The sequence below is a fragment of the Marmota marmota genome, unplaced genomic scaffold (assembly GCF_001458135.2).
Source record: "Marmota marmota marmota unplaced genomic scaffold, marMar, whole genome shotgun sequence".
Lineage (NCBI taxonomy): Eukaryota > Metazoa > Chordata > Mammalia > Rodentia > Sciuridae > Marmota > Marmota marmota.
This window is the reverse complement of record NW_026000016.1, coordinates 951,612-973,317: the sequence shown is the minus strand read 5'-3', so window position 1 is coordinate 973,317 and position 21,706 is coordinate 951,612. Positions and strand designations below refer to the sequence as shown.

Below are 21,706 nucleotides of genomic sequence, written 5' to 3'. Positions count from 1 at the left end.
TTCCCCTGCCATTTACTACTCCAGATCTTTCTCCTCCTATACCCACTGAGTTCAGTTTTCCTCCTTCTCTTTTCACTCCAGGAAAAGGAGGTCTTTCATTCCCTGCTAGCTGCTGACTTGGCTTTCCTCTGAATCAACAGTCACTTCTGGTTTGTCAAGTTGATGTGGCAGTTCTAGGCCTTCATCTTTTCAACCTTTTAGTAGTATTTGACCCAGCTGATTGCTTTCTGCTATTTGGAACACTGTCTTTCCTAATCTACACAGTCATTCTCCTTACAGCTGAGCCTTCTGAGCCTCTCTTGCTAGCTGCAGGGCTCCTATGTGTGCTTGTTTCCTTGGAGATCTCAAGCAGACTCGTGACTTTAAATGTCATCACTATGCCTAAGACTTAGAACCTTCTGTCTGTAGCCCAGATTTTTCTCCCAAACTTTCACTTTGAGGACTCTTCCACGCTCTACATAGATGTTGTATACAATCTCTTTTTGGTTCAAAACAAAGCTTCTGATGTTTGCCTCATCATCATCTAGAACCTTCCACCTCCCTTGATGGGTAATCCTTCAGATTGCTCAGACCCAAAACATGTGACAACATCTTTGACACTCACACTCACATCAAGTCTGAGAAAATCCTGTTGATTCTATCTTCAAACTGTATCTATAGCCCCACCATTTTTCACTACTCCGTTGCCTCTGCCTTGAGTGACCATCATTTCTACACCTGGATTACTGTGGTAGCCTCTATACCTGCAATCTGTTTCCACTCCTGCCCATCAGGTCCCTCTTCAACTTCATAGTCCCCTTAGTCCTGTCAACATGTCAGCCCAAATCACTTCTCTGCTGGAAAGCCTCTAGCTACTTCTCATCTCACTTGGAAAAAAATGCCAGACGTCTTGTCTGTGACCTGAGAGCTCTTACTGTCATCTTTTACTCCCATCCCTGGCTCTCTCCGCTTCAGCCATTCAGAAGCAAACTCAGCTGTCCTGCTCCAACTGTACACATTCCGCAGTGGCTGTCCCTTCTGCCTGGAGTTCAGATGCTTGCATTTCCTCACCTTTGCACTTTTCTTCAAATATCCTTGATGCATTCTGCCTGGACTCCTCATTTAAAATTACACTTCCTTTCTCACCTTGCACCCTAAATTTCCGTACTGTGTTTCTCTTCATCATTTTTTCAACAACACTTATGGCCTTCTAACATGTTATATGCTGCATTTGCTTGTCATGCCTATTTTTTTATGATCAGCCTATCCCCTGTAGAATATAAGCTCTAGAGGGCAGGGAATCTATTGCTATCAATCATTCACTGATGTATTTCAAACTTGGCCCAAACAGTGTCCCATGTATAAGTAATGAGTGACTTGCTGCGTGAATGAATGAATTGATGGATGGATTCACAGGAGAATGTAAAGGAGGTTTTCCCTACCACTCCATTTCATGTTGCCTGTCCACTCTTCTCCATGGTTACTCTCTATTCACATCACTTTAGTTTACTTTCTTTGTTATTAGAAATTATATCACTTACAGTATCTCTTCTACAGGTTGCGTGAGGGCAGGGAGTTGAGACAGTTACAGCATATACAATAAATATTAGTTAAAGGAATTCTGGAGAAGACATTTGGATTTCTCAAATCAGTTAGCAGCATGTATAATTTTTTATCTTATGATATTTTTGTGATTATCTGCTTATTCAGTCTGACTCAGTGTTTAGTTATCAGGTTACAAAAGTAATTGTTACATTCTTTTTATCCCTATGATTTAATGTTCTGCCATCAGAAGAATTATAAAACTGCCTTTGATCATTTGTAATCAATAAAGCAAAGATTTTTGAAAGTTCAATGACTGGCAGGACTCCAGGTAAGATTTTTCACAACACATTCTAGAAATTTTTGCCTATCTACCTGGGATAAAATAAAATTGAAATATTTCCTATATTACAAGGATTTTTTTTTCCTGTATTGTGGATTGAATCCGGGGGCATTCAACTCTTAGCTACATCTTTAACCCTTTTTTAATTTTATTTTTGAGACAAGAGTTCTTCTCTACAACTTTTCAGTACCATTTTGCAACTTGTGATAATCAAAAATCCTGGTCAAATACCATGAGACAAGCCTGTAATTCCAGCAATTTGGAAGGCTATAGCAAGAGTATTACAATTTCTAGGCCAGACTTGGCAATTTAGAAAGACACTGTCTCAGTTATGTGATAGATTTAGATTGTGCTGCAATTAGCAGTTCAAAAGGATATGACTGTTTTAGGGAAAAATACAATAGAGTAAAATTTTAGAAGTATAGAGTAAAATTTATAAGAAGTCATGATATACCACAATAAAATAAGTGTTAAAATCTTAGATTTTTTTAAAACCTCTTTTCTATTGTTTAATAGTATTGGGGTAATATTTTTAAAATGTATCTCAAAAAGATTGCAAGTTGGGAGTAGTTAATATTTAAGACAAATCCAATATATATATAATATAATTTTATATTGTTTCTTTTATATTGTTTAATAAAGAAAATGAGAATGCATGCTTTGCTATTTCGAATAGTATAGTAAATCACTGTAATAAGAAATTAAGAAATCAACACATGGGACACTTTTTTTTTTTAAATACTGGGGATTGAAACCAGGGTCACTTAATCACTGAGCCACATCCCTAGCCAGTTTAATATTTTATTTAAAGACAGAGTCTCACTAAGTTGCTTAGCGCATTGCTAACTTATTGAGACTGGCTTTGAACTCATAATTCTTCAGCCTCAGCCTCCTGAGCCACTGGGATGACAGGTGTGCGCCACTGGGCCTGGCCTGTAAATCATCTATTCATCATGATCAGAAATTTATTTTTAAGTGAATTTCACTTAGGTTTTTTTTTTTTTTTTTAAATACTGTACTTGATCCCAGGGGTTCTTTACCACTAACCTGCATCCTCTGTCTTTGTTATCTTTTATTTTGAGACAGGGTGTAGCTAAGTTACTGAGGGTCTTCCCAAGTTGCTGAGGCTGGCCTAGAATTTGTAATCCTCCTGCCTAAGCCTCTGAGAAACTGGGATTACAGATGTTGCACCATCACGCCTGGCTTCACTTTGATTTTTTAATGGTAGATATTCTGCTACTTGCACATTTTTTAGTAAACTTAAACATTATGTAGTATTCATTCAAATTATTAGTTTCACTACTTGTTGAGTTATTGTTTAGAAAGAAAGCTAGAAATAGAACCATGAATTTGTGCTAATCTGTTTATTTTACTTCACGATCAGAGATATTTTTAAAGTTAATTGTATTCTCTTTATAATGATAGCTTTTTAAACCGACAAAGTCTTAGTGGTTCTAGAAGGTTGTGAGCAAATAAAACTGCTCCTGTTATAATACATCTTTGACAGGCTTCCATAGGCCAGGCCTCTGAAGAGCTAACAGAGCTTCCTTTGGATGTGAGAAAAAACAAGTCCTGGATGCACACAGCTGTCCACAGATACCCTCATGGACATGCCAGACGGGCCCTCTCACATACACATCTGTTAATGACTGGTCCGGCATCTGTAGAAAAAATGGAGCATATGGCAGTATGATTAAGGCCTGAAGGTAGGGGTTACAAAGCCTGAGTCAGCAGAAGCATCTAGAACTTGGAAAGTTGGATAGATGTTTCTGAATACATGTTTCTGGATCATCCTTTCAGGTCTTCAGACCAAATGTTATTAGAATTGGAGTCCAGGTGGGAAGGAAGGTGGTGAAGCCAGGCATTCTAGGTCTTCAGAGCATTTTTAAGGTGACTAAATTGTTCTGTTTATGACTAAGTATGATCATCTATCAGAAGAAGCCCACCCTAAAAGTCATACATCAAGTAGAACTATGTGAGCTTCTACAGTTGAGCCACCCAGATGGACGCTAACGAATCCTGATACTGCAGTGTATTGAGCCAGTATATCCAACACTGTTACAGGAGAGAATGAATGACTACTGCATATGACTGCATATTGCTATGTAGCGCATGCCCACCTGACAAAGAGAAGGTACCCAAAGCAGGGAAAGAAATCAGTTGTATTTTACCATGGTATGAGGCAAGGAGAAGCAAAAACTAGTATAATAGTCCACCTTGACCTCAGGTGCCTGTTCCTCCACAGCCACAAAACAAGTTATAAGGAATCTAAGTCGAAGGAGACAGCAAAAGTAGACTCAAGTTGTGATACTGATGTGAGAATAAAGTCCTTTTGCTACTAAAGGAGTTAAATGAAAGTGGTATTAGTGACCACATTTGTTACAGGATTGGTGGGTTCTTGTGTTCTGAATCATTACAATCAGATAAAGGTACAATTTCAACTGGAACAGGACTCTTTTTTAAAATTTTTTTTTACATTTTTTAAAATTTATTTTTTATTCTAATTTGTTATACATGACAGCAGAATTCATTATAATTCATATTATACATATAGAGCACATTTTTATTATCTCTGGTTGTGTATAAAGTATATTCACACCATTTGTGTCTTCATATATGTACTTAGGGTAATAATGTACATCTCATTCCATCATTGTTTTTTACCCCCATGGCCTCTTCCCTTCCCCTCCCACCCCTCTGCCCTATCTAGAGTTCATCTATTCCTCCCATGCTCCCCCTCCCTACCCCACCATGAGTCAGCCTCCTTGTATGAGAGAAAACATTCGGCATTTGTTTTGGGGACTGGCTAATTTCACTTAGCATTATATTCTCCAACTCCATCCATTTACCTGCAAATGCCATGATTTTATTCTTTTTTATTGCTGAGTAATATTCCATTGTGTGTGTGTGTGTGTGTGTGTGTGTGTGTGTATATATATATATATATCACATTTTCTTTTTTTATTATTGCTGAAAGCATTACAATGATCTTTTTTTCATTACAATGATCTTGACATATCATATATCATACATTTGATTCAAATGGGGTATGAATTCTTATTTTTCCCACGTGTACAGATTGCAGTCTATACCACATTTTCTTAACCCATTCATCTACTAAAGGGCATCTAGGTTGGTTCCACAGTTTAGCTATTGTGAATTGTGCTGCTATAAACATTGATGTGGCTGGTGTCCCTATAGTAATGCTGTTTTTAAGTCCTTTGGGTATAAACCGAGGAGTGGGATAGCTGGGTCAAAAGGTGGTTCCATTCCCAGCTTTCCAAGGAATCTCCATACTGCTTTCCATATTGGCTGCACCAATTTACAGTCCCACCAGCAGTGTATGAGTGTGCCTTTTCTCCCACATCCTCACCAACACTTATTGTTGTGTTCTTAATAGCTGCCATTCTGACTGGAGTGAGATGATATCTTAGAGTAGTTTTGATTTGCATTTCTCTGATTGCTAAAGATGATGAGCATTTTTTAATATATTTATTGATTGATTGCATATCCTCTTCTGAGAAGTGTCTGTCCAGTTCCTTGGCCCATTTATTGATTGGGCTTTCTTTATTCCTCCTTTCCTTTCCTTTCTACTTTCCTTTTTCTTTTCCTTTTTCCTTTCCTTCCTTTGTTTTTGAGGAACAAGACTCTTACTGGTACTTCTTTCATCTTTCTTGTGCAGGAGACACAGCATTGACGAGAGTATCAAACTGACCTCCAACAAAGAAGGGAGCTAGTTTTTATTCCCATGGATGGGACACAGGGATAGACTAGAATCTAGGAATTTTAACTGGCTTTGAGCACATCTCCAAGGTGTTTTCTTTGTGGACACTGTGCACACACATTAACCTTGAAGGAGCGCAGTCAGTTTGGAGCCAAATGTTACATCTCTCCCAGTGGAATCTTCTTTGCCTTGGGCTAAGAATGTCCTGCAGCTGTCAGGACAACACATATGTGGGGTGGGGGAAGGAAATAAATTATGTGAGCAACAGGTTAAGAGACTGGGAATTTGCTATTTTGGTGACTCCTCCACCATTGTCCTTTGTCATGAGAGTCCCAGTGAGGATTTCCTGGCTTTACTGATGCACCTGACTTTTGAGGCTGATCCGATGGTTTTAGAGTGAGCAAGTGAGAGGTTAGTAAAACTCATAAATACTCATAATAGCTAACAAGCCATTAGTTGTTGTAGTGGGGTTGGGGGGCTGACTGTCTCATTCCCTCCTCAAGAGTGTTTCTTTTTATACCTCTGCCTCATTCCTTTCTTCTTTCTTTCCTCTTCCTCCAGCCATCCAGACAAACCTGGAAGACCCTGGAATAGAGGGTGGGGGGAGGGACAGTTTTATCACAGGTTTCACTTTTGGTCTTGGGGTCTGCAGGGGCTTTGCTTCCCTCAAGGTCTAGAACACCTCATGGGTCCTTTTGTGACCTGCAGTTGTCAATCTATTACCACAATCCCCTCTGTTCTGTGTACCTAGGAGGCCTCTGTTGGGCCAAGGTTTCTTGACTTCTTTCTGTTCTTGCCTTTCAGGACATTGCTTTCCTTTTTAGGGATAGGGGGTGCGAGTGGGGAGAGAGAGAATATAAATGGCTACTGACCTCAAAATGATTATGCCACAAAAATCAGTTAGATCCACTAATTTCTATGAGGTGCTAATTATTTCAGTCTAAAGATAGTGATGGTACTAAGGAAGTGATTTATGCTGGGCCTTAGTAGAGGAGGAATAAACGTGGGGAAACATTTACTTATAGATAAAAATGAAATATATTATGATTATTGTTCTGGGAATAAAATTTACATATTTAGGAAAATTCCAAGAAAAAATGGAAGTAACATCATGCTATCAAGGATTTTCAGCGGGCTGGAGTTGTGGCTCAGTGGTAGACCACTTGCCTGGCATGTGTGAGGCCCTGGGTTCAATCCTTAGCACCACATATAAATAAATAAATAAAATAAAAGATCCATTTACAACTAAAAAAAATTTAAAAATATTTTCAGTGGTAGAACTATGGGTGATACTTATTTTTACAAATTAAAAAAATATACACACATATATAGGCATGTATTTTAAATTTTCACTTAAGGAGTAGTAGCCCTTGTATCATTAAAATCCGTAATGGATACCAAAAATTGGCTTGTCAGATATTTCAATTCACTTTTTGTCTACTGTGCCTATATCCAGAGTGTGGTCCTCTATTCCTACTGTGCAAACTATGAGTGGACCTGAGTAGGACTCTTAGCTTAGTCCCCAACACAGACAGTAACAGCACAGATTAACTGTGGATTTTTCGGAAATAAAGCCAGATCTCCACTTTGACTCTCCCTTGTCCTTCCTGGCAGGTCCAGATGGGCACTGGTTGAGTAGGGCAAAACTGTTCAGAAGACATCCACTTGTCCATAATGTGAAATACAGATACCAGTTAGAACAATACCCTTTTTTCATCCTTTCAGAGCTTGCTTACTTTGTTCATCTTGAGGATAAGCATTTGCCCTCTATCATCAGTACTTGCTTATCTGAGAATTCTCAAGACATCAAATAATGAAGGATGACTTAATGTTATCTTTAGTGGCAGAGTGAACTCAAGGGGGAAAAGAGAATAAAAGGTCACCACTTTCAAAATTCCCTGGTAGCATGAATAATACTGTTAAAGTTGTTACATATATTCGCTGATCCTTTTTTTTTGTCAAAATATTATGTCTTTAGAAATCATGTCTTTACTGATTAATTATATTAGATGTTTTAAAGTAGGGGTAGGGAGGCAAACTCTGTCTTTTCCAGTTCCCAAACTAAAAACTAGGCATTTGTATTCCTGTTTGTGATTCCTGATGTCCAATTACTACAAGCTGTTATTCTGTAAACACTCATTTCAGATCATCTTTACCTTTAATACTTGCAGTGCTTTCAAAGAGAACAATGGCCTTTTTCTAGTTCAGAAATGGATGGTATATAGCTGAGAACTATTTCATGTATTGGGGATACAAACAAGTTGTAATGTGATAAAGAACAAATGGGGAAGAAAATGATTGCAACAGTTTCTGTAAGAAAAAGAGAGAGCGAGAGAGCGAGAGAGAGAGAGAGAGAGAGAGAGAATGAATTGTTTTTAATATTCATTTTTTTAGTTTTCGGTGGACACAACATCTTTATTTTATGTGGTGCCAAGGATCGAACCCAGTGCCCCGCGCATGCCAGGCAAGCGCGCTATGGCTTGAGCCACATCCCCAGCCCTGCAACAGTTTTTCATTGTGTCTTTTATTTGATGGGGAAGATTGGAGGGGACCGATTGTTTCTTTCCTAATTTTTTTTTTCCTTTTCTTCCTTAGACAAAACCCGTTGCATTTGCAGTTCGGACAAACGTCAGCTATAGTGCAGCCCATGAAGATGATGTTCCAGTGCCAGGCATGGCCATTTCGTTTGAAGCAAAAGATTTTCTGCATGTTAAGGAGGTAAAGGAAATAATTTTAATTTCTATCAGTTTAATTTTTCACCTTGAAACATCATTTTTCATTTCTTATTATTGTGAAATAGCCTGAGTATATAGCTGCAGTTGTATAACATACACTGAATCAGTGACCCTCAAGTTTTTCTGATATAAATGTACATTTTTAAAGTGGAAAGGAATCTTGGGCTTCTGGCAATAACTTCAGGGCTCCCTTGGGCTCTGTTACAGTAAATGATCCTTTTTTATGCTTAACCTTTACTTTTTCTTTTAAGGTTTAACCTTGACTACGTGTAGTTTTTCCTGATGTCTCTTAGTTTAGCCATCTGGGGAAGGTTTAATAATTTCCAGAATTCATGACTCCTCTTCTCTGCTCACAATATCTAAACTCAGACTACCGGTGCCCTTTTTCCTCCTTGAGTGCTAAATTTCTGCAGTAAAAGGGAGAATGGTAGAAGTTGCAGCCAGTGAGGCAAGAAAGAGATATTAGGAAAATTATTTTCCTCTATGCCATATGTCTCTACCTGTCAGTTAATAACAATATAATGTGCAAATTGGAACAATTCATCCTTATGTTTAAATTTTGTTTGGTCTCAACATGTATGAAATGCCTGCTATGTGGGACATTATATTAAGTGACAGAAAGTCCCCCTATATAATATTCTGTGTGTGCACATGATATTTTTCTTGGATCTGGAGGGATTTACAATTGGAGCACTTTACATATGTCATAGTGTAATACTTTACATATGTAAATTTAACTTATCAATGTACTAAACATTATAAAGAGGTAATAACTGCCAATTAAAAATCATTTCAGTAACATAAAAGAGATATAAAATATTGGTTATATAAAAAAGACAGTGGTAGTATGCCTAGAACCTCACTGTAACAAGAAATTAGAGTAACACAATGTCTCCTCTTGATGGATAGTGCTCAGAGGAGAATCTCTTTCTACCATGGAAAGAAAAAGAAAACAATGAATATTCTTTTTTTTTAAGTGTTCCAGAATAGACTTACTCAGTTGAGGAAAATGAAATCAAATTACACAGACTAAAGATAAATATTCTACCTATAGGAGATAAAGTATCAGCATCAACATAAAGAAAAATCATGTGTGAATTCTGTTAGCAAAATTTACCTTTGTGCAGTTTTACAAACACAAAATATTTCAGATAGATTCCTGTATTTATCTCTCACTCTTAATTCTTCTAGTTAATCTGATTATTTAAGGGAAAAATCTCTCACTCTTCCTAGTTCCTGATGGTCTTTTACTAGGAAGAGCTATTAATCTCTGAACCTAGAGAGCCTGTCCTACTCATGGTGATAACAGCAACTGTGACGGAATTCTACCCCATCGTAAAGGTAGCACTGGGCAAAAGAAGAAAGCATAAAGCCTTTAATGGACTGCTGAACACACCAAACGCATTAAACCCATGAACCTAAGGGTTTCTTGAGTTATGATATTTGAGGCATAGTTCATTGTAATTGTCACATTCTCTCTCCATTGAAAATGGTTAATGTGGAAGAAAAAGGATTCTAAGATTTGAACTTCTGATTTTAACATTTCTGATTTTGTGTTTAGAAATTTAATAATGACTGGTGGATAGGGCGACTGGTTAAAGAAGGCTGTGAAATCGGATTCATTCCAAGCCCAGTTAAACTAGAAAACATGAGGCTACAGCATGAGCAGAGAGCCAAGCAAGGGAAATTCTACTCCAGGTATGAGAAAAATGTCAAGAGTTTGTGCAAAAGTTCAGAGTATAACATCATATATATACTGTTTGTTTTCTACAGTCTTCATTATGTATTTGAAAGTAGCCTGGTGATATGGTCTATTGATAGCATAAATACTGTATTTTAAAAACTTCATCCCATTTGGAAGAGAACTAAAGTTAAATATGATCATTAATGAAAATAGCTAAGGTCATACAGTATTAAATTCTAGCTTCAGTGCAGAGGAAATCTGAAGTCCTAATCATTCGCTGAAAATACTCTGGCACAGAGCAGCCGTGGTGACTAATCCGAGTGTCTTTAGCTGCCTGGCATGGCAGGGAGATGTTTTAGAGATGACAGTCTCAGACATGATTGGCAAATAGCAGTTCTTGTCATCTGTTAGTTTCATTTTCACCTAAGAAACTCAATTTTCAGTTCTATCCACTGTTAAATATTTAAAGAGATACTAAGTATGAAACAAGTTAAAATTGCCTTTGCAGATAGCAATTATGTAGAATTATGTAATCGGCTGGGGCTGAATAATCCTTCCTAGCAGGCTTGAGGTTATTTACCCTTCACTGGACGACTCATTAGGGGGCTGCTCAGACAGGTGGTGAATTTTAAACTGAAACCTATGCAGACAAGTCCAAGGACATGACAAGCTTCTCCCCACATGAAGGATGGGCTACAGGCAAGACTTTAGTTCAATCTGGACAGCTTGGTTTCTGTTTTTCTCTGCTTTATATCTTGTTTGTTCATATGATGATGCAAATTCCTTTGTTAATGATAATATATTTTTTTATTTTTTTAGAGAGAGAATTTTTTAATATTTATTTTTTAGTTTTCGGCGGACACAACATCTTTGTTTGTATGTGGTGCTGAGGATCGAACCCGGGCCGCACGCATGCCAGGCGAGCGCGCTACCGCTTGAGCCACATCCCCAGCCCAATGATAATATTTTAAATGTCAGCAAGGATTTTTTTTCCCCAAGTATCAACAAATGAAATGGAATGTGTCAGTTTGGAATAGCTATCCTCATTAAGTAGTATTTACAACTGTCAAGTTCATAGCATCTTAAAACTAATTCCAGGGTTAACTTTTCAGATAGAAGTATACTCTTTCCTTTAGTTGTCAGGATTCAGCCCCATCTCTAAACACAAACTTGACTAAGTGGGTAAAAACACTTCCTGCCTTTGTAGGTTTTTTCATTTGTCTCCTAACATTAAAAAAAAAAAATTAAGACAGAGTCTTACATACTTACAAAATTCCAGTAAATTATAAAAACGGACAAATTTGGTTTACAAATTTGGCATTTTTTATACAAGTAAAAGTTAAGGACCAGCTGGGTGCTGTGGCACATACCTATAATCCAGTGGTTTAGGAGACTAAGGCGGGAGGATCATGAGTTCAAAGCCAACCTCAGCAAAAGCTAGGTGCTGAGCAACTCAGTGAGACCCTGTCTCTAAATAAAATACAATATAGGGCTGGGGATGTGGCTCAGCGGTTGAGTGCCCCTGAGTTCAATTCCCTGTACCCTTCCCCACCCACCCCCCAAAAAGTTAAGGGCAAATCTGCATCCTTGACATTTTAACTGAGGATTATCTGTCAAAATTCTACAGAGCTGAAATAATATTTTGACTATTAAACTGCAAAAAGAATGTAAAATAAACCCACGCTTAAACTGAAATTAGACTTAGTATTTTAGAAAAAAAAACAATAAACTTATGGAAAAAATGTTTTGGTTCTGGTAATAGGTGTCCTTACATAACTGCCAGAAACTGCCTCTATAAATACCACTTCTTACTAATTTTACATACTGTCTGGTTACTTATTAAATATATAGGAGTATCTCTTAAAAACCTTAAAATAGATGTAGAGCCCTCCTTGTAGTTGTTTAATAGGTTTTTGATGTCATGTTTATTTTATATATGAAAATGCTAGAATAACAGCAATAATTCAGTTTTTACTACTATTTACTGTTGCTTAGATTTCATATTAATATTCACTGAGTGAATATTGCCCTTTGATGCATAGACACTGTGACGAATTCTTTCAACTAGATTCTTGCTCATGCATAATAAACATTAAGCAATGGGATCATTTTGACCAAATTCTGTGTCCTCTTTATTTTCTATTAGTTGATCAAGACAATACAATAATCTTGACATATCATACATTTGATTAAAATGGGGTATGAATTCTCATTTTTCCACGTGTACAGAATGCAGGATCACATTGGTTATACAGCCACGTACATAATACAGCAATACTAGTGTCTGTCGTATCCTGCTGCTCTCCCTATCTCCCCCTCCCCTCCCCTCCCTTTTAAGGTATTCCTTGTCAGGCTGAAGTGGCTCAGCTGTAGAGTGCTTGCCTCGCACATATGAGGCATTGGGTTCAATCCTTAGCACCACATTAAAAAATACATAAATAAAATAAAGGTACTGTGTCCATCTACAACTAAAAATATTTAAAGAAAAAGATGCTGCTTGCCATCTTCATTTGTGAAGCTGAGTAACTTTATTATTTCCATTCTTGTACACTGATGAAAACCATAAATGCTTTTTTATTTGGTACTAGGGATTGAACTCAGGGGCACTCAACCACTGAGCCACGTCCCCAGCCCTATTTTGTATTTTATTTAGAGACAAGGTCTCACTGAGTTGCTCAGCACCTTGCTTTTGCTGATGCTAACTTTGAACTTGTGATCCTCCTGCCTCAACTCCCGAGCCACTGGGATTACAGGCGTGAGCCACCACGCAGCCAATGCTATTGTTTTAATATTAGCTCCAAAGGTTCTAAGACGCAGAAATGTATCTTCTATCAAATTTTAAAATTTGGTGGTTTTTCAAGTATATGCTCTTCAGATCTTCCTAAATTAACCCAGTTTAATTCTCCATGTTAGCTATGCTTATGAAATGTTCTGGGTACTAACTGCTGATTAAACCATAAAGTACTCTGTTTCACATTTCTTCATGTGAAAGGTTAGCAAGCTTTAAAATTGCTTTGTTTTACTTTTATAGGTTGTATAATCCTTAAAGGTTAGAAGCTTTAAAATTGCTTTGTTTTACTTTTATAGGTTGCCCATGAAGGCTTGAGTACTTTGAATCTTAGTATAGTAAAAATAATGAAGCTAAGACAAAGGAGCTGGAACTAAACAAGAAGAAAACATTCAACTTGGGTGTTAGTGTTAATATTCTTTGTATTCACTAACTCAGAAGGCCTCCAAATTTAAAAAAAAAAAAAAAGGCAGAGGAAATCTCTGCTGTTTAGTCACTTCTGATCTGGGTAGAGAACCTGAAGCCTGCAGAAATTATCCTAGTTTGCTTCTATTCTCTCAGGGCTTTTTAAAATTAAAACTCGGATTTGAAAATGTGAACAGAGACCATCACATAATCGTTTCAAGTACTCCAGAATCTCCACCAGGAAATTACTGTTCGCATTCTTGTTAAAAAGAAAAAAAGAAAAGAAAATACATTTTAAAGTTCAATAAAAATACAATCAAGTAGCATGTCTATTAAGTAGTATGGATGTTTTAGAATCTGAAATAAGTGTCAGATTTAATATGAGTTTTTGCTTTACTTCAGTAAATCAGGAGGAAATTCTTCATCCAGTTTGGGTGACATTGTTCCTAGTTCCAGAAAATCTACACCTCCATCATCTGGTAAGTAGGTGATAAGTGCTGAACAGTATATACTGCATTTCATGCTTCCCCCAGTCTGATCTAGTTTCATGAATTCACATACACTGAATCACTCTGTCAATCCTACAAATGCTAAGATATATCAGAAATCAAAACTAACTAAATAAAAAACTAACTTGTGGAGTTAGGAAGAGTTCGGAGAACTTTTTCTGGCTTTGGGTGAAAAAAAAAAAGTGTTGTCAATTTACTGACTTACTGTAGATGACCATAGCAATAAAGAAGTGAATGCCCGCCAACTATCACAGTATAGTGTGAGTTGTAGGCTTCATAATTAAATAAAAAGAGAACACGGCATTCAAACTTTAGAATAGAGTAAGGAATGGACAATCAAGTGAAGATGGAGTGATCAGTTTCTCAGAAGAAACACTAGACAGGCTCTGTGGAAGACTTAGACAATGCACAGAAATATCAACAAAAACTCTTGTGGGCAGAGTGACACTACTTATTTTATCCAAAGCAATGGATTTATTCTTATGAGTGCTAAACAAAATAAAGGACAGCATTTAAAGCTGAATATTTCAAGTAAACAAAAATAATCTTTAGTCTAAGAATGTATTTCATGGGAAATACTTAACACTGAAAATTTATGGATCCTACTTAAACTAAAAAATTGTTTTTATCTGGAAATCAAATTTAAGTGTATTTGTTTTATATGGCAACTCTAGCATTTTGAGTAGAGCTTAGATTTCTATATAAATAGAATACTCACTGTCTTAGCATGAAAGCTCATAATCAGTGCCTCGGTTTTCTATATGACATAACTGGGGGTCAGTAGGATTGTAAGGATTGGCTGCCAGAGTGTTAGGGCAAAATGATCTTGTGTATGTATGATTTCCAAGAAGCTGGAAATGAGAAAAAAATCATAAAGAGAATTATGCATCTAGAGAAAAGTAAGAAACTAGCGGCACTATGACTACAGTGTCTTAAGAACAGGATTCTTCTATTACTAATAATCATACCAAGTTCCTGAATGTGGATAGCTTTTAGAAACCAGAGATTTAGCAAAAACTACAGACTTCTTTTTAAGTGAGCAAATTCTGAGCACAATGAGAAATTAGGATACATATTGATTTCAAAAACAATGAGCTTATAACTTGCAGTAATTCTAAGATGTTCAAAATGAAGTAACAGTGTGGTTAAAGTGAAGATTAAACTACTGTAATTATTATGTGAGGCTTGTATCTTCCCTTGATCATTGGGGAGAAGGTCTTCCCTGAATGCACAGAGAAAAGGAACCTAATCCTGTTCCACTCAAATGTGTGAAGCTGCACAGATTTCTACATGGACTCATACATTTCCTATATATGTAAAAGAATGTCTTCAGGATTCCTGAGGACTGCTACTAGGCTCCTAAGATGGAAAAATGCTACATCACATTGTGATAAAGCCCCTCTTCTGTTGGCCAGTACAGGTCTTTCATTTCCTCTAACCAGGCTGTAGCCATCTAATCATTTTAGCCATATAATAAAAACCAGTGCGTGCATTTTGGAGAATAAGTTAGCGTATATGTAAAATAAAATTTCATTTTATAGTCAAATGTTTATCATTACTAAAAATAAGTTCCATGAAGAGTGTGATAAAATAAAGATAACTTTAAACTTCACCAAAATTTTATACAGACACAAGACTTTGGAATAACTTCTCTGAATACCAAGAGAATAAAATACTGTGACTGACTGGCCTGGAGATGTGATCAACTGTGAAATGTATAATAAGCATATCTTCTCTGTGGTAATTTTTACATCAATAGTTCAGTAGATCTAAGGTAAACCTTCAGAAAATTTTAGAGAGAAGTTCCAAGGACAACTGCCCCAATTATCAAGTTTGGATTGGCCTATAATTTCATCTTTTTGTTTATCAGAGGCCCTATCTATAATTCCCCTCAATCATTGCTAGACCAAGGAAATATAAGCATCTGACTGAAGTAAATACGCATGGGTGTTCTCAAGGGGGTGGAAAAGGAAAACTTTCTACTTCACATTTGCATAATGGGGTAGTACGCCACACACCTACATGTATGTAGACACATCACCCTTGATCTCTGCTTACCTTGACCCAAGTTCTGAGATAAAACAAAATTTACCTTTCAAAAAATGTTCCCAAGGCTCTGTACATAATTACATACATATATGTATATACATGTATGTACATATACAAACATAAATGCTCTAAGGAGGACTGAAAAAGCTATTTTCAAAGTATTTTTTCCAACTTACTATTAATGTTTGCCAAGGTATTGGAAATACAGGTCTGAATTTAAAAAGCAGTAACATCTCTCAGTCAAAGAAGAACCATGTGAATCCAACATACTATACAGAACTGTGAAAAAAAGATTCTCTTTTTGATGTGTTCTGAAAGTGACCACGTTCTTGAATTATCAGTGTTATAGAGAAAACCCTAATGTTTTAGACTTAAGTTAACTAAAAATCAGAACCAGTAAGTTGGAAAGTTGTCTATTTGGGATGTGGGGCCCCTGTGTTGAAATAAAGATAAATTTTAGTCCTCACTCAGGCTGTGTGTGGGGGTAGCCAAATATCTGGGCAACATCACAACATTTATGCATTTCCACTCGTCCTTTTAGAACAAATTCATCTGATGATCACAGCAGACAGGGTTTAGTGGGCAAAGCATAAAATTCAGTTCATGAACTTTGCCATCCCAGAGTGCTATCAACTTTGACCTCCAACTGGGCACCCTCAGTTTCAGAAAGGCATTCAGAGGGAACTGTCCCTTGATTGGAGCCTTACTAAGCCAAATAAAAGGTGGAAAAAAAGAAAGAGTATGTGGAAATCTATGGCCAGAAGGGAAATGTATTTAATATTGGTTAAGACCTGTTATAGTCTCCTTAGTCCAGAAAGGTACTAACAATGGTCTTCCTTTTTAGGATTCAAGGAAAATTATTCCTCAAGACTTTATTTTTCAGACTCTTCCCAGGATAACCATTCAATAAGCCCCATAATGAAATATACCTATATGAGCAAAGGTTAATCATAGTGTGGTATAAAAGCCAGGGTAGGTTCAAAGCCCTGGGCACATTTTATATTTTCTTGGCACACCACACACTGAACCTTTTAGTTACTCCATATGCATAGACAGTAAAAAGAAAGACATATTTACTAAGTAAATATGTGGAATCAATTTAGTTTATTATTACTTTCCCTTGATAGAAGACCACACCTCATCTATTATGCAAGCCCAAACTGGTATTTGTAACACTGTACAAACAGTGCCAGGTATTCGCTCCATCACAGGTTTTTGACCTTATCAAATGAAATAGAACAATTAAATGAGATACTAATTTTCAAATGGCTGAATGATCTAAAATCCATAATAACTAAAAAATTGAAAAATAACATGCCTATCGGATAATGTCCCCTTCTTTGGAAGGTTAAAAGAGGCTATTTTGAGCATCAATTCAGCTTGTGTCACAGGAATGTAGATGTGTTGCAACATCAAGCAATCTGTTGTTCCAAATGGTAAATCATTCCTTCAATCTGAATGTACTGTGGTTTCTGTTAGAGGGCTAGCATGTATGACATTGGTGTTTTCCAATGGTAAGTAAATTTTCTTTTCATCTCCCTGATCTAATCTCAACCATAAAGTAATTTTCTAGTGAGCTCAACTCTGTGATACCCTCCTGAATCCTGATACCAAAGACATGACCCCCTTAAAGAAGCAAAAGGAATTGAAAGTGTGTGCCCAGATTGAGAAGGGACCTCAACTGGAGGGCAACATGGTATAGGGACAAGAATGGACTCACTGAGATGGGAGAACTAGGTTCTGAGTCCTGCCCTGCTGAGTTATTACTGTGAACATAAACTCTTGAGTTCAGCTTTTAAATCTTATATCAACGTCGACCCTCTTATTTTTAAGTGCTTCCATAGCTGAAAGAATTCTATCATAATTACATGAGGAAACACTTTTATAAACTCTGAGATTATGCATCCTTCCCCCATTTACTACTTTTTAAGAGTAGTATTTTCATGTTGAACGATTTCAAATGGAAGGATGTCAAGCAACAATCCCAAACCCCCACTTTATAGTGGGAAAGAGCAGTGGCCTATTATCTTAGGTCTTTGTGCCCTCCATTTTGCCTACTGGGTTATATCTAGTGGCTTCATAAGTCACCACAAGCCTTATTGTTTTTACTAGACTGATTTCATTGGGATATCATCAGATCCAGTGTTTTCTAATTAGTCTTTGATCAGGCCTTTCTGAGGGTGCACTTACCATTCATTTTAATCCTGTCCATCCTGAAACCCTCTCTGAATTATTTGCCATGTGTATGATTCCTTTGTGCTGTTTGGATTGAGGATTTTCTATTCTCTCTTTCCCTCAAATGCCTGTTGCAATTGTAGTAAACCTTTTCACATGGCCCCTATTTTCCACAAAATTAGAAATATGAGGCATATCCTGTTAAGTTTTCAATATAGTTGCCTGTTATTTAAAATATGGGTTAAGACACTGTACAAAGTGAAGCAGAATGTTCTGTACTATAGTTTTATATAGTCAATGTGGAGAATATCAACATTATACTTGAAACTGCAAATTAAAAACATTTCTCAAAATATTCAAGAGATCTAGCATGGAATAGATTTGCTGAAGCAAACAGATATGATAAGGGTATCTTTCAGTTTTATCAGATTTGATTACATTGCATTCTTAATGTGCTGTACCTTTAAATTTTACTTTCTTTGTGTACTGTGTTGAACACTTACGATAGCTCTTTTACAGTGGTTAGTTTATTTGCTTTCATTTTATTTTCTTTATAACCTGTTTTTCCTCTCCTGTCCACCTGATGATTTTTGAATTGTTTGTCTGTATATAGCTATAGACATAGATGCTACTGGCTTAGATGCAGAAGAAAATGATATTCCAGCAAACCACCGCTCCCCTAAGCCCAGTGCAAACAGTGTAACGTCACCCCACTCCAAAGAGAAAAGAATGCCCTTCTTTAAGAAGGTAACATGAACTTCCCAGTTCCCGTTGTCCACCTGCTCAACTGCACTGCGTCACATTTCTAGTCCTGTTGACTGTCTGTGTCCTTTGACAAGCCAATAACATGCATGCTCTGTTATTCTTTGTTTCTTTTCCACGCTGCTGTAGCTAAGCAGAAGCAGAAATCGGTAAGTTTACATTGACATAAGCTGTGTTTATCCTGCCACTGGCATCATTAGCATTAATTCCCACAGTTTTATTAAATACAATCATTTCTGTCCTAAGAAAAGAACCTATCAACAGCTAATTGAGTCCATGCATTTCAAACCGGCTAAATTCAGTGACCTGTTAAAATACCATTACAGTACTTATCCTTTTTGATGGAATAATATCTACCACCAAGGGAATTTGTTTCAGCATTCAAAGGATGTCCAACACTGACAACTCCATCTAATGCACCTCAATTGTGCATGCTTATTCTGTCTGTCTTTGTTTCTTTCTTTTTTCCAGAAATTTAACTGATAATCAAGCATATTAAAGCAGTTATTAGATACTGATTTATGATATCCAGATACATAGCTTGTACTAAAAAAAGATGATTCAATTTTTAATTTAGTCAGTATTTAAACTTCTAATCCACTAGGTGCAAAATCTGCAGATGAACAAGACCAGTGGAAAACTGCAGGCTTGTTTTGGCGGTTTACTGTGAGTTTTTCCTATTGTCATATATAAATACTCTCCCAATGTTCTTGCCTTCTCCATCAGTCAGATTTCAGCATCTCGCCTGTTGGACAATGGGGCTGGTGGCCATGCATAGAGCCTTTGCCATTGGCCAACCAAGATGCTACGCACTGATGCTGCTTGTCCCCTGACTGGAAATTCCAGGGAATTCCTGAGCTCTCTTTACACCAGATAGCCTGATTCCTTTCAGCATGTTTTGTAGCTTCAAGTATTATTTTTTAAAGGAACACATACCCCCAAATTTCCATTTTTTCCCCTTCATTTATAAGCCACTTTCCAGAAGCTACTCTGCTGTCTTTTAGACTCATATTTCCTAAGGACACCAACCTGACACAAACATGGGAATACTCTCTGCCCCATAGTTTCTCAATACTAAAATCTTTTCCTCTGCAAACAAGTATTTTACTCTGTAGAGGAACCCTAAGTTTATTAACTTATTGTGTCATATACTGAACCCTACACTTAGTTTTTTTTTTTTTTAATAAATTAAGGATACCTTAAGTAGGGAAGACCTCAGAACTTAAGGCAAAACTTAAAACACCTGGATTTTTGTGTTAATACAGAAAGCCCCAACTTGATTTTCATCCACACCAGTGAGCCTATCTCTTTGGTCTTATCTTATGATCACAGCTAAAGCTTTCAGCCAAGTGACCAGCAGTGTCCAAAGATTAGGAACTTAGAAAACCATCATTGTAAACCACTCTGGACATCACAGGACAAGAACAGCCACTTAAACCATGATGTTGGTCAAGATAGTGTTTGAAGTTTGCTTACCCTTAAATTTCACAACTTTAAAAAGAGCTTATCACAAATTTTCCACTAAATGATTCAAACAAAATAGGGTAAGCAGGAAAGGGAAGATAAAATAGACGTATTTTTAGCCAGGTGTGGTGACACATGCCTGTAATCCCAGCAGCTCGGGAGGCAGAGGCATGAAAATCCCGAGTTCAAAGCCAACCTCAGCAATTTAGCAAGGCACTAAGCAACTCAGTGAGACCCTGCCTCTAATAAAATACAAAATAGGACTAGGGATGTGGCTCAGTGGTTGAGTGCCCCTGAGTTCAATCCCTGGTACCCCTCCCCCCCAAAAAAGGCGTACTTTTTATCAATAGGGAACAAAGTACCAATATTCCATCAAATAAGGTAATTTCTGTAGCTACCTTATTAAGAAGCCAATTGATTACTAGCATGGGAACCCTTTGCTAGTTGGCAGTCACAGATTGGAGGAACAAAAGAGCTATTAAACACTGCGCCACTTTAGACTTAAAGACTTGGAAATAAAATTTTTGGTAGCTGTTATTAAAAATGCATGCAATTTATATTCCTAATTATGATGGTGGGAAAGGTGTTCTTATACTGCATAGTTATAAGGACTTGGCTTCTAAACATTTTCAGTAATATCCCAGGTGGTATAACATAATCATTTAGTAAATATGCTTATGATGCCTTCGGCACTGGTATTCATTCTTCTTATGTTATCAAATCTGTGGTAACTTTCAATGTAGAGCTCAGGAAAAAAAAAAAAAAGCCTGAGATTCAACAATAAGACTGTTTTCTGTGTTTTAGGTTGCTTTTAGAGTGGTGCTTGTGTGGCATTTGTGCTGTCACTGTATTATGTTTGTCTCTTTTTTTCTGTTCAAAAATGTATCCTACCTTAATTGTGTCTATTAAAATGAATTTTAAGAGCTAGGTAAAATTTTAATCAGTAAAATGTGACAGCACAGTCACAGTAATATTTTTCTTCCCCCGATCATGCTGTCTACAAATATTGGTGAAATCTCAGACAGAAACTATTGAATTTGAAATGCTTTTTAAATCATTCCCACAAGCAACTTAAATTCAAACAAAGTGAGAAAGTTTGTAATAAGCAATTTTAAGCAACAATAAAATGTTTTTCAGTGACAGGCTGATACAAAAATTACATTTGCATATTAGTTTATCAAATTCTTAACATACTTAAAAAGCATTGTTCTTTTGGTACATGTAATTCTTTAAGTATATATATTTTCATGAATATATATACTTAATGGAGAAAGGTACTCCTTAATGGAGAAAGGTACTCCTTATCGGAGAAAGAGTTATGTAGAGAAAAAATTAATAATTAACTTTCCCAGTGTCTAAGGCCATATCTATTGCTCTCCTGCATTTCTTTTTTTATTAAAAAGATTATTTCTGGGTCAATTTAATATTTTCTGTTATTAAAATAATACAATTTACAAATACTGTCAAACAAATCAGTCTTAATGTAGGCAATTAGGTAATATGTAATTATTTTGGAAAAAAAAAACTGTATTTGAAGCAAGCTGAAA

At 36.6% G+C, this 21,706-nt stretch overlaps 1 protein-coding gene and 2 long non-coding RNA genes across 17 annotated transcripts in view; 2 read left to right on the top strand and 1 right to left on the bottom strand.

Moving 5' to 3' along the window:
- The window catches only part of Cacnb2 (calcium voltage-gated channel auxiliary subunit beta 2), a 356,004-nt gene that overhangs the window by 316,352 nt on the left and 17,946 nt on the right, over positions 1-21,706 (top strand). For 7 of the 15 annotated variants that reach the window (XM_048809023.1, XM_048809025.1, XM_048809022.1 and 4 more), the window contains 4 exons: positions 8,184-8,306; positions 9,885-10,021; positions 13,603-13,679; positions 18,547-18,680. In XM_048809023.1, coding sequence (XP_048664980.1) covers positions 8,184-8,306; positions 9,885-10,021; positions 13,603-13,679; positions 18,547-18,680 — 471 coding nt within the window. Of the gene's footprint in view, positions 1-8,183; positions 8,307-9,884; positions 10,022-13,602; positions 13,680-18,546; positions 18,681-18,824; positions 18,845-19,299; positions 19,362-21,706 lie in introns of all 15 variants that reach the window. The other 8 variants (XM_048809027.1, XM_048809033.1, XM_048809026.1 and 5 more) reach the window with 2 other exon arrangements.
- On the bottom strand, positions 1,022-10,007 carry LOC125618425. The gene is made up of 3 exons (XR_007349683.1): positions 9,865-10,007; positions 7,030-7,034; positions 1,022-1,035 (listed from the first exon to the last, which is right to left on the bottom strand). It is a non-coding gene; the product is annotated as an uncharacterized LOC125618425 (long non-coding RNA).
- Positions 10,039-13,470, top strand: LOC125618424. Its single transcript, XR_007349682.1, has 2 exons — positions 10,039-12,999; positions 13,057-13,470. It is a non-coding gene; the product is annotated as an uncharacterized LOC125618424 (long non-coding RNA).